Source organism: Zophobas morio, unplaced genomic scaffold, assembly GCF_036711695.1.
Source record: "Zophobas morio isolate AGI-343-1 ecotype UQ-CSIRO unplaced genomic scaffold, CSIRO_AGI_Zmor_V1 ptg000007l, whole genome shotgun sequence".
NCBI lineage: Eukaryota > Metazoa > Arthropoda > Insecta > Coleoptera > Tenebrionidae > Zophobas > Zophobas morio.
Window position 1 is genome coordinate 4,812,731 of NW_026972112.1, and position 13,234 is coordinate 4,825,964.

Genomic DNA, 13,234 nt, shown 5'->3' on the forward strand with positions numbered 1-13,234 from the left:
CCGATAAAACTTCCTGATTTATACCACCGTTTCACATTTCAACCAATCAGAATCGAGTGCTCCGTATTTGTAAAACGTTTAGATTTAGGTTAAGTTTAGTTGGTTTGGTAGTTAATAAAAGGGAGGAAGCCTTTGTTTAACGAAAATTAATCGACGCCACAGTTACCCCAACGCGCGGACTAATTCTTGCGGTTTTTTCCAATCGGAAACATGTAAATTTTCGACCGACGTTAACACGAGTGTAAATTTGTTTTATTCTTTGTAAATTCACAGTTCATGTTAGGATTTTAATCATTAACTGGTTCTAACACGAGCTTAATCGTCAACATTTCTAGATGCTTATACTTAAGTGCAGTGGCGTAACTACCGGTGTTCCATGTGTTCGCTGGAACACGGGCCCGCTTCGTCAAGATTTTTTATATTATTTGGCAAATTACATCCCGAAATAAAAAATTCTAAAATGTGCGGTGATGCCAGGATCGATTGTTCATTGCTATTTACGATTTTTTGCTGCAAAGGGCTGTACCTTTGGCGGCATCTCAGTATAGATTAATATAGATGCGACATACAATCTGATTTTGCAAAACCACCCTTATTGACATTGGAGTCCTCAACCGCCAAAGGCAAGCGCCAAATTTAAATAGTCGATGCCAATAAAAAAACTGGTTTCACTACAACTTGTCGCCTGAGAACTTGTTTGATCTACAGACCAAAGCGCGCTCAGGCCATTATCGATTCTAAGCGTTCAAAAGCAACTTGGTTGGTTTAGACTATAATTTCTGCGGGAAATAGTTGTTTAGTCGGTTTTTATAACGACTAGGTGAATATTTTTGGTACATATTTAGATGATTTTACATATTTTGTTTAACTAAGAATTAATTCTTTATTTGTGTTTTATACTAGCAAAACGTCTTAAACTAAGAATATTGTTGAAATCGTAATAACCTAATGGATTTTTTTTCGGGAAAATGTTTTGGAAACACTGTGTTCTATTTTGTATGAATTTTTAAATGTTTTTAGGGACAATTTTTGTAGTTGTTTTCAATACACTGTATGATATTGACAGTGAGAAAAAAAAATGAAAAATTAAAATAATCGAAAATTTGAAAAATCGAGAAATCTAATAATCGAAAAATCGTAAAACCGAAACATTGAAAAATCGAAATATCGAAGAACTGAAAATCGAAAAATGAAACATCAGAAAATCGAAAAAATGTAAAATTCAAAAATCTAAAATTTAAAAATCGAATAACGAAAAATGGAGAAATCGAAACTCCCAAATTTAAAAAGTCGGATAACTGAAAGATCGAAACATCGAAAAACTGGAAAATCGAAAAACCGAGAAATCGAAAAATCAAAAGATCAAGAAATCATGGAGTCGAAAAATCGAAGAATTGAGAAACCGAAATAGGCCAAAATCGAAAAATCGAAAAGTTAAAAATTGAACGATTTATAAATTGACAATCAAAATATCGGAAAATCCAAATCTCGATAAATCGAGAAATCAAAAAACTTAAAATTCGAAAAATTAAAAAATTGAGAGATTGAATGATCAAAAGAACGAGAAATTGAAAAGTGATGAAGTCGAAAAATTGAAAAATAGAGAAATCGACAAACAAAAAGTTAAAAGTTGAAAAATTGGAAAAGCGGAATAATAAAAAAAACGAAAAAATGGAAAACTGGAAAAAATGAGAAACCGAAATAGGCCAAAATAAAAAATTGTAAAACTGATAAATCGAAAACCTGAACAATCAAATCTCGATAAATCGGGAATGAAAAATTAACAAATCGAAAAATTGAAAAACAGAACATCTAAAACCAGGAAGTCGAAAAATCGAAAGACTAAGAAATATTGAAAAACTAAAATATCAAAAGATTGAACAATCTAAAATTTGAAAATCCAAAAATTGAAAAATCGAAAAAGTAAAACACATCGAAAAATCCAGAAGTCAAAAATAGAAAAACCGAAGAATTGAAATATTGAAAAATCCTAAAACTAAAATATCTAAAAACTGAAAAATCGAAAAATCAAAAAAATGAAGTCGAAAAATAGAAACCTTAAAAAATCGAAAAATTGAAAAATCAAAAACCTGAAAACTCAAAAAATTATAACATATCGAAAAATCCAGGAGTCAAAAATTGAAAAGTGGAAGAATCAAAATATTGAAAAATACCAAAACTGCGATATCGACAAACTGAAAAATAAAAGAAAAACTGAAAAATGGGAAAACCTGAAAAATCCGAAAACTGAAATATCCAAAAACTGAGAACCTAAAAAGTCAAAAAATTGAGCAATCGAAAAATCCATAAAGTGAAGTCGAAAAATCGAAACCTTAAAAAAACTAAAAAATGAAAAATCAAAAACTTGAAAAATCGAAAAATTAAAGAATTGAACTGGAATATCGAAACCCTCGAAAGTCAAGAAATGGGAAAATCAAAACATCGATTAATTGAAAAATCGAAAAATTAACAGTTTATAAATGTCAAATTTGAAAAATTGAAAAATCGAAAATTTGAAAAAACGACAATTGAAAAACAGAAAATCTAAAACCGGAAAGTCGAAAAATCGAAAGATTAAGAAATCGAAACATTTGAAAAATTGAAATATGGAAGAGCTAAAATGAAAAATCGAGAAATAGAAAAATCTAAAATTTTAAATATTGAAAAATTAAAATTCAAAAAAATTGAGAAATCTAAAATTTCAAAATCGAAAAAGTAAAAAGTCGACACATCGAAAAATCCAGAAGTCAAAAATGGAAAGTCGAAGAACAGAAATATTGAAAAATCCCAAAACTGAAATATCGAAAAACTGAAAAATGAAAGAAAAACTGACGAATCAAAAAACTGAAAAATCCCAAAACTGAAATATCCAAAAACTGAGAATCTAAGAATCGAAAAATTGAAAAATCAAAAATCTGCGTAATCGTAAGATCGAAAAATTGAATAATAAGTGAACTGAAAAATCCTAAAACTGAAATGTTGAAAAACTGAGAAATTAAAAAATTGAAAAATTGAGAAATCGAAAAATCAAAAAAGTGAAGTTGAAAAATCGAAACCTGAAAAAATGGAAAAATTGAAAAACCGAAAAACCTGAAAAATCAATTAATTGAAAAATCGACAAATAAAGAGTTTATAAAAGTCTAAAATTGAAAAATCGAAATATTTAAAAATCGTAAAATTGAAGAGAAAAACTGAAAACCGAGAACTTGAAAAATTGAGAAATTAAAAATTAAATAATAAATAGGAGTAAACTGAAAAGTCCCCAAACTAAAATTTCGAAAAACTGAGAATTCGAAAGTTGAAACAGCAAGAAATTATGGTCTAGGCCGGCTAGGATGTATATCAGATCACGGACCATGGCTTATAAATCAAATCGTTTCCGAACGCTTAGAGTCGACATTGGCCTGAGTGCGCTCTGGTCTGTAGATCAAACAAGTTCTCAGACGACGAACTGTAATTCGTGTGACCTGAATTAAAGTGAAGGAAACAGTAATCAGCTTGTAATATTCTGGTAAATCTAGTGTCAATTTGTCGAAACTAAACTATTCCTAGTTAGAAACGAACACTGTTGCCAACATAAGTCGAGGAGTCCTCAACCGCCCTTTAATTTAAACGATGACGCTTCTGATGCCCAATCTTAATCTCACATAAGAAATCTTTGCTGTTTAAATATTTCACGAGTGTATGGCGTATTCAAATATTGTTTATTGCTTTTTTTGAAACTGTCACTTTTTCAGTTGTAGTTTAATATTAAAGTCATAGAAATTGAATATTTAAATGGAATTGTGGTTAAATAACACCGAAATACGTGGTAGAAGCGGAGGGCGCGGTTCCTTGTCGAGCTTTTTCTTACATGTCAATTTAAGGGGGGGTGTTTCAGTTATTACAAGTAAAAGCTTTATTTCTAGTTATTGTGATAATGAATGTGTTGTTTAGTTGTTAAACGTAGCAAAAGAACCAATTTTAAAATCATTGTAACTCCACCAAAATGTGAAAAGGATTTTTTTACTATTTTTCCCAGACTCACCACTTCCAGACTTCCAGACACCCCGTATAACACGAAGCTTTTTAACAAAATAATAAAAAAGGAGTTATATTTTTTAACAGATCACACAATTTTGAAAAAATATAATGTTAAAAGATACATAAATACTACAAGCAATAACAGTTTATTTTTACATTCAGTCAATTTTTTCGTTTGTTTTTACACGTTTTCATCAACTTGGTTTCCATGCATTAATTATTCCTTTCTCACCACCACTTAGTAGAAGATCAGTCTACAAATAAAAAATCAATAAAAATCAATATATTTTTGTGTATATTTCAAACTTACATGACAATTAAACCATGAAGCACGTACTCGTTGCATATTATTGAGAAACCGAAATGTTGGCTCTACTGTTTTACCCGCCACTGATAATCCCCTAAAACTCTCCCCATCACAATAATTCGAACCAGCCAAAACAAGTAGATTGTTGGTGGTTGCATAAGTATCCACCACATAAATGTGCTCCTCTGACTTTCTCTGAAATTTTCGAGTAAAACAACTTGTGTGAAGGTTTTTTAACACTTACTTTGGTCGCTTTGGCAATTTCAGCCCTATGTAGATGACAATACGGTTGCGCGTCATCAGTACGCCAAAGCTGTACATCTGCGGTATGCGTTATGCAACCAACAATATCTTTTCCTTGGTGTTGTAGCCACCTGAGTTTTTCCACAGAAGATTCTGTATTCAATGAATCTATTAATGCGTCTTCTTCATTATTTTGTGAGAGATCATACAAATTTATCAAGCCATCCACAGAACCTGATATCAACTTATTCGGATCATCATGATGAAATTTCACCTAAAAATACATATTGTGACTAAGTTTTCACCATTTTGCGAAAAATACCTGCGTTATGTCGTCTGTATGTGATTCCCAGTACCCTCCCAACAGAGAATGTTTTCTTACGTCCCAAAACAACATGAATGCGTCACCTTCAAACAAGTTTGTTCCTGCTGCCAGCAGCATGTTATTGGGTGAAACATCGAAACACGTGATTTCTTCAAATTTGCCAATTCCCACAGTAGTATCTACAATTTCTTTAATAAATGGGTGGAACAGTATTAATTTCATACCACCTTTGAATTCCACACTGCATTCACGTGGTGTTCGCAAATCCCACAATCTTACACGTCCATCAGCACAACCTGTATAGAGTAAATTACTATTTTCACTAGAAAATCTAATTTCACTAATTACATCTGTGTGTTCTGCAAAGACGTGCAACTTGGCAAACTGGTTATTGCTCAAATTGTAAACTTCACATGTATTATCGGACAAACTTAGCGCTGCGTTCGGATTAGTTTCCCTAAACAAAGGTACAAAAATAATTATGGTAGTTATGAATTAGAACGGGAACGTACAAGGTTGCAGCGATGTGTAGAATGTATTTATCGGGAGCCACCACTTTTTCTGCCATTGGGCTACAATTTTTGAAAATTTTGCTGAGTTCGTCTTCATCGCACGTGTCACCATCATCATCTGAAGTAGACTGGGTTTCTTCAGCGGAGATTTCGCTATTCTCTACTTCCAGTTCTCGCATCTTTCGCAGAGAATTAGTGTTCATGTGCCGTTTTCTGGGGGTTCAGTCAGTTGCACAGATATCAACAAGTTTTCCACATAACCTCAAAATCATTTATTGTAATGACACGAGCACCGATGTATTATAGAACTGATTGTACACTAACCATAGAATCACAGAACATAGAATACACTAACCAGAGAACATAGAGAAGCGACATAGAGGCTGATTTTGCAAAACCACCCTTATTGACATTGGAGTCCTCAACCGCCAAAGGCAAGCGCCAAATTTAAATAGTCGATGCCAATAAAAAAACTTGATTCACTACAACTCGTCGCCTGAGAACTTGTTTGATTTACAGACCAGAGTGCGCTCAAGCCAATGACGACTCTAAGCGTTCAGAAGCGATTTGGTTGGTTTAGACTATAATTTCTGCGGGAAATAATTGGTTGGTCGGTTTTTATAACGACTAAGTGAATATTTTTGGTACATATTTAGATGATTTTACATATTTTGTTTAGCTAAGAATTAATTCTTTATTTGTGTTTTATACTAGCAAAACGTCTTAAACTAAGAATATTGTTGAAATCGTAATAACCCAATGGATTTTTTTCGGGAAAATGTTTCGGAAACACTGTGTACTATTTTGTATGATTTTTTTTTTAATCTTTTTGTGGTTGTTTTCGATACACTGTATGATATTAACAGTGAGAAAAAAAAATTAAAATAATCGAAAATTCGAAAAATCGAGAAATCTAATAATCGAAAAATCGAAACCTTAAAAAATCGTAAAACCCAAACATTGAAGAACTGAAAATCGAAAAAATGTAAAAACCAAAAATCTAAAATTTAAAAACCGAATAACGAAAAATCGAGAAAAAAAAACTCAAACGATTAAGAAATCGTGGAGTCGAAAAGTCGAACGATTGAGAAACCGAAATAGGTCAAAATCGAAATGTTAAAAATTGAACAATTTATAAACTGAGAAATTGACAATCAAAATATCCAAAAATCCAAACCTCGATCAATCGAGAAATCAAAAAACTTAAAAATTCGAAAAATTGAGAGATTGAAAGATCCAAAGAACGAGAAATCGAAAAGTGATGAAGTCGAAAAATCGAAAAATAGAGAAATCGACAAACAAAAAGTTAAAAGTTGAAAAATTGGAAAAGCGAAAAAATCAAAAAACGAAAAAATGGAAAACTGGAAAAACTGAGAAACCGAAATAGGCCAATATAAAAAATTGAAAAACTGTTCATCTAAAATCAGGAAGTCTAAAAATAGAAAGATTAAGAAATATTGAAAAATTAAAATATCAAAAGATTGAAAAATCTAAAATTTAAAAATCCAAAAATTGAAAAATCGAAAAAGTAAAAAGGTAGACACATCGAAAAATCCAGATGTCAAAAATAGAAAAGCCGAAGAATTGAAATATTGAAAAATCCTAAAACTGAAATATCTAAAAACTGAAAAATCTAAAAATCTAAAAAGTGAAGTCGAAAAATAGAAACCTTAAAAAATCGAAAAATTGAAAAATAAAAAATCTGAAAAATAAAAAAAATAAAGAATTGAAGAACAGGAAAATCGAAACAATCGAAGGTCAAGAAATGGGAAAATCAAAACATCGATTAATTGAAAAATCGAAAAATTGAAAGTTTATAAAAGTCAAATTTGAAAAATAAGAAAATCGAACATTTGACAAAATGACAACTGAAAAACAGAAAGTCGAAAAATCAAAAGATTAAGCAATCGAAAAATTGAAAAATCGAAAAAGTAAAAAATCGACACATCGAAAATCCAGGAGTCAAAAATCGAAAAGTCGAAGAATCGAAATATTGAAAAATCCCAAAACTGAAATATCGAAAAATTGAAAAATGAAAGAAAAACTGAAAAATGGAAAACCTGAAAAATCTGAAAACAGAAATATCCAAAAACTGAGAACTAAAAAATCGAAATATTGAGCAATGAAAAAATCCAAAAAGTGATGTCGAAAAATTGAAACCTTAAAAAAATTAAAAAATAAAAAATCAAAAAATTAAAGAATTGAAGAACAGGAATATCGAAACCCTCGAAAGTCAAGAAATGGGAAAATCAAAATATCGATTAATTGAAAACTCGAAAAATTGACAGTTTATAAATGTCAAATTTGAAAAACTGAAAAATCGAAAATTTGAAAAAACGACAATTGAAAAACAGAAAATATAAAACCAGGAAGTCGAAAAATCGCTTGATTAAGAAATCAAAACATTTGAAAAATTCGAAAACTTGGAAAACTGAAATATCGAAGAACTGAAATGAAAAATCGAGAAATGGAAAAATCTAAAATTTAAAAGTTAAAAAATCTAAAATTTAAAAAACGAAAAATCGAAAAAGTAAAAAAATCGACACATCGAAAAATCCAGGAATCAAAAATCGAAAAGCGAAGAATCGAGATATTGAAAAATTCCAAAACTGAAATATCGAAAAACTGAAAAATGAAAGAAAAACTGAAAAATGGAAAACCTGAAAAATCCGAAAACTGAAATATCCAAAAACTGAGAACTAAAAAATCGAAATATTGAGCAAAAAGAAAAAAAATCCAAAAAGTGATGTCGAAAAATTGAAACCTTAAAAAAATTAAAAACCTGAAAAATCGAAAAATTAAAAATCTGAAAAATAAAAAAAATAAAGAATTGAAGAACAGCGAAAATCGAAACACTCGAAGATCAAGAAATGGGAAAATCAAAACATCGATTAACTGAGAAATCGAAAAATTGAGAGTTTATAAAAGTCAAATTTGAAAAATAAGAAAATCGAACATTTGACAAAATGACAATTGAAAAACAGAAAATCTAAAACCGGGAAGTCGAAAAATCAAAAGATTAAGCAATCGAAAAATTGAAAAATCGAAAAAGTAAAAAATCGACACATCGAAAAATCCAGGAGTCAAAAATCGAAAAGTCGAAGAATCGAAATATTGAAAAATCCCAAAACTGAAATATCGAAAAACTGAAAAATGAAAGAAAAACTGAAAAATGGAAAACCTGAAAAATCCGAAAACTGAAATATCCAAAAACTGAGAACTAAAAAATCGAAATATTGAGCAATGGAAAAATCCAAAAAGTGATGTCGAAAAATTGAAACCTTAAAAAAATTAAAAAATAAAAAATCAAAAACCCGAAAAATCGAAAAATTAAAGAATTGAAGAACAGGAATATCGAAACCCTCGAAAGTCAAGAAATGGGAAAATCAAAACATCGATTAATTGAAAACTCGAAAAATTGACAGTTTATAAATGTCAAATTTGAAAAATTGAAAAATCGGAAATTTGAAAAAACGACAATTGAAAAACAGAAAATATAAAACCGGGAAATCGAAAAATCGCTTGATTAAGAAATCAAAACATTTGAAAAATTCGAAAACTTGGAAAACTGAAATATGGAAGAACTGAAATGAAAAATCGAGAAATAAATAAATAAATAAATAAATAAATAAAGTTTATTGCCCAACAGAACTACACATTCCAGTTACAGGACAATTATAAAGAATATAAAAACAATGACAACAATTCAGAATCAAAGAAAATAACAAATTAATAAATTAAATGCATAAATAATCAAAGATCTCAATATAATGATGAAACATAAGAACAGTAACTTAACTTAAATGAAATTAAAATAGAAATAAATGAATGAATGAATAAATTAAAGCCGAAATAAATACCTACATTTATCTGCAATATCAAAAATCAAACACACAATCTGTAAATCTAGGCATATACATCAAGAAGTAAATAACTTAAATTAAAATACAACAGTATGAAAACCATATCTGAAAGTAAAGTGTAAACTACTTAAGCTTAATTCTAACAGTGTCTTTTATAGACTTAAGGCTAGTGTTAAAAATGTCAAAATCGGAATTCATTTCTATTTCTTTTAAAAAATAGCTTATTACATATATCGGTGCTTTTCTCCCAAAATTAGTTCTAGCAATGCTAGTGTATAATGTTACAGAATGCCTGCTGCTAGTTCTAGGTACCAGAAAGGATAAAGAATTAGTTAAGGCCCTGCAATCAATTTGATTATTTAATAATTTATATAAAAAGACGATAACGCCAGTAACACGTCTACAAAATAATGAACTCATATCAAATTTTTCTAGTAGAGCTGTTTGCGGATAATTTCTCGTTGGCCATGTTTTCTGTTCCTTAAAATAGAGGTACTTTAAAAATCTGCGCTGTATGTTCTCAAGGCATACTACTTGATAGTTGTAATAAGGAAACCAAGCTAACGCACAGTATTCTAATTTAGAGCGCACCAAAGCATAGAACAAAGTTTTCAAAGCTTGAATGCTAGTGAAATCTTTGCAGTTTCTAATAAGGAACCCTAGTGATCTTTTAGCTTGTGAAGTAATGCTCTCCACATGTTCTGCAAAACTGAACTTATTATCATACAAAACACCTAAATCCAAAATGGAAGCGCATTTCTGTAAGCTGTGATGATTGATTTTGTAATCAAACTCGCATACATTAAGCTTGTGTGTGAACGAAATAATAAAGGATTTATTCTCATTTAAAGGTAAAAAGTTGAGCAATGACCAAGAAACCGAATTATTTATGTCTTTTTGAAGAAGCAAGGAGTCACTATTACCACTAATTTCACGGTATATTTTAATATCATCTGCGAAAATGAGAACTTTTGAGTAGCGAATACAATCTAGCACATCGTTAATAAATAATGTGAATAGCAAAGGACCAAGAGTGGAGCCCTGCGGCACTCCAGCAGCTGTGATGTAACTGTTGGACTTAAATCCATTTACTACCACAAAATTGTTGCGCTTAGTCAAATAAGATTCAAAAAGATTTGTGAGAGAATTAGAGAAACCAATATTCGACAGCTTTCTTAATAAGAGCTGGTGGTTGACTCTGTCAAAGGCCTTTGAAAAATCACCATACATCACGTCCAATTGACCTCTGTTATCCAAAGCCTGAGATATATCTTGGGAATAGCAAGTTAAATTCGTTAAAGTGGATCTGCCCATGGTAAACCCATGTTGGCCCTCATTTACTAACAACTTGGTTTGGAAGGAGATCTGATTAAAAAGAATACGTTCAAATATTTTTGAAAAATTGCACAGCAACGAAATAGGTCTATAATTGCTCACTGCTGAAACATCACCACTCTTGAAAATGGGCACAATCTTGGCGGTTTTCCACTTATCCGGAAAGCATGAAGTTTTTAAAATTATATTAAAGATATGCATTAGGGGCTTAACGAAAACATTAGAACAGTCTTTAACCAGAAAACTGGGAACTTGATCATCTCCAGCAACTTGACTATCCTTAAGTAATTTTATTGCCCTGCTTACATCATCTTCAGAAATAACCACATTAATGCAACTATTACTAATACCTGTAAGCTGACTTGAATGAGCAAAACTATTCAATGAAGGATTATGAAAAGACGAAGAAAAGAATTTAGCAAAGCAATTAACAATATCAGCTGGGTTATCATGAAAATTATGGTTAAGGTGAACTTTATTGGGAATATTGGAGCGCCCCTTTTTTTCTTTGATATACGACCAGAAGTATTTAGGATCACGCAGTAAAGCATGCTGAACATTTTTAATGTAGTTATTAAAATCCCGACGCAAGAGTTGTTTAACAATACGACGTAAAGAACTGAAGTGATTTCGAAGATGACAGGAAGGCTTTCGTTTGATTTCTCTAAACACTTTATGCTTCAGAATGATTTGTTGTCTAAGTTCAGTAGTATACCAACTCGGGAAACTGAATTTGGAACATTTAAACAATGGTACATGTTTATCAAACAATGAGTACAATATTCTGTATAACGTCTCACAGGCACTATTCACATTAGTGGACTCATACAGGACATCCCAATTAGTGGTTAATAGACCATTATATAAAGAAACATAGTCCGCCTTTTTAAAGTTATAAGTTTTTACATCTGTACACATAGACAAATTTTCGTAGGTACCAGTTTTTAAAACCAAATTAATATTAAGCGCAGGATGGTGTCGATCTTCTGGCACAATAGGACTGGTGTCCTGTTCAACCAAACATTTGCCGTAATTGGTAAAAACTAAGTCCAGTAATACCTTATTACAGTTACGAATATTGTTATACTGTGTAAGGTTCAAAAAAGACATCATATTAAATACTAAATTAGATTTTGAATCCTTTACATTATTCGAAAAAGTAGGAGCATTGAAGTCACCAATTATAAGAATATTATCTAATTCAACAGCAATATTTTCAAAACATTCTAAAAATAATTCATATTCTTGAATGGACACATCCGGAGGAATATATATCACAAAAATAAATAAAGAACTACGTCCATAACATAACTTACAAGCAACTATATCAATAAGATGAAAAGCGTCGAAAACTGATAAATCAACACTCGACACAGGAAATTTGTCAAATTTCCTGTGTCGAGGAAATTTGTTGGAAATCGAAAAATCTAAAATTTTAAAAGTTAAAAAATCTAAAATTTAAAAAACGAAAAATCGAAAAAGTAAAAAAATCGACACATCGAAAAATCCAGGAATCAAAAATCGAAAAGTCGGAAAATCGAAATATTGAAAAATCCCAAAACTGAAATATCGAAAAACTGAAAAATGAAAGAAAAACTGACGAATCGAAAAACTGAAAAATCCAAAAACTGAGAATCTAAAGAATCGAGAAATTGAGAAATCGAAAAATAAAAAAAGTGAAGTTGAAATATCGAAACCTTAAAAATATCCAAAAATTGAAAAATCAAAACCCTACAAAATCGTAAGACCGAAAAATTGAATAATAAGTAAACTGAAAAATCCCAAAAGTTGAAATGTCCAAAACTGAGAAATTAAAAAATTGAAAAATTGAGAAATCGAAAAATCAAAAAAGTGAAGTTGAAAAATCGAAACCTGAAAAAATAGAAAAATTGAAAAACCAAAAAACTTGAAAAATCAATTAATTGAAAAATCGACAAATAAAGAGTTTATAAAAGTCAAAAATTGCAAATTCGAAATATTTAAAAATCGCAAAATTGAAGAGAAAAACTGAAAACCGAGAAATTGTAAAATCCAAAAATTGAATAGGAGTAGACTGAAAAGTCCCCAAACTAAACTTTCGAAAAACTAAGAATTCGAAAGTTGAAACAGCAAGAAATTGTGGTCGAAACCGGTTAGGATGCGTATCAGATCACGGATCATGGCTTATAAATCAAATCGTTTCCGAACGCTTAGAGTCGACATTGGCCTGAGTGCGCTCTGGTCTGTAGATCAAACAAGTTCTCAGACGACGAACTGTAATTCGTGTGACCTGAATTAAAGTGAAGTAAACAGTAAGGACATCAAATAATTTATACGATAGAAACATTCATCAACACAATTTTTACAAAACAAAACGAGCAAAGATTTTTAAAAGAAAAGATCTGGTGTGAAATAAACTTGTGCAAATAAAAATTATGTGAGGTTAAAACTGTAGACTATGAAATTTACGTTCAATTAAAATTATACAACAAAGAAAATTACTGACGTTAAAATTGCGAGATTAGAGAAATATTGTATGAGGTGAAAATTTGCAAAAGTTAACAAAATTTACATGAGGTTAATATTTGCCACACTGTATCAACGATTCAAACAAAGAGTTTACATTATGCCAAACTATATCACGATC

The 13,234-nt window shown here is 30.4% G+C and overlaps 1 protein-coding gene across 1 annotated transcript; it reads right to left on the reverse strand.

Annotated features, from left to right (window-relative positions):
* Nucleotides 1–4,113: 4,113 nt before the first annotated feature.
* LOC135124037 (WD repeat-containing protein 89) lies at nt 4,114–5,698 on the reverse strand. Its single transcript, XM_064048898.1, has 6 exons — nt 5,411–5,698; nt 5,126–5,355; nt 4,896–5,077; nt 4,575–4,847; nt 4,334–4,525; nt 4,114–4,277 (listed from the first exon to the last, which is right to left on the reverse strand). Exons 1-6 carry the CDS (start codon nt 5,611–5,613, stop codon nt 4,218–4,220), a joined length of 1,140 nt encoding a protein of 379 aa, XP_063904968.1. The 5' UTR covers nt 5,614–5,698; the 3' UTR covers nt 4,114–4,217.
* Nucleotides 5,699–13,234: the final 7,536 nt, after the last annotated feature.

Coding starts and splice junctions, on each gene's coding strand:
- LOC135124037 (XM_064048898.1), bottom strand. CDS start 5,613: ATGAACACTAATTCTCTGCGAAAGATGCGAGAACTGGAAGTAGAGAAT. Junction 5,356..5,410: donor CTACACATCGCTGCAACCTT/GTACGTTCCCGT, acceptor ACCTTTGTTTAG/GGAAACTAATCCGAACGCAG. Junction 4,278..4,333: donor CTTCATGGTTTAATTGTCAT/GTAAGTTTGAAA, acceptor TTTTATTTGTAG/ACTGATCTTCTACTAAGTGG.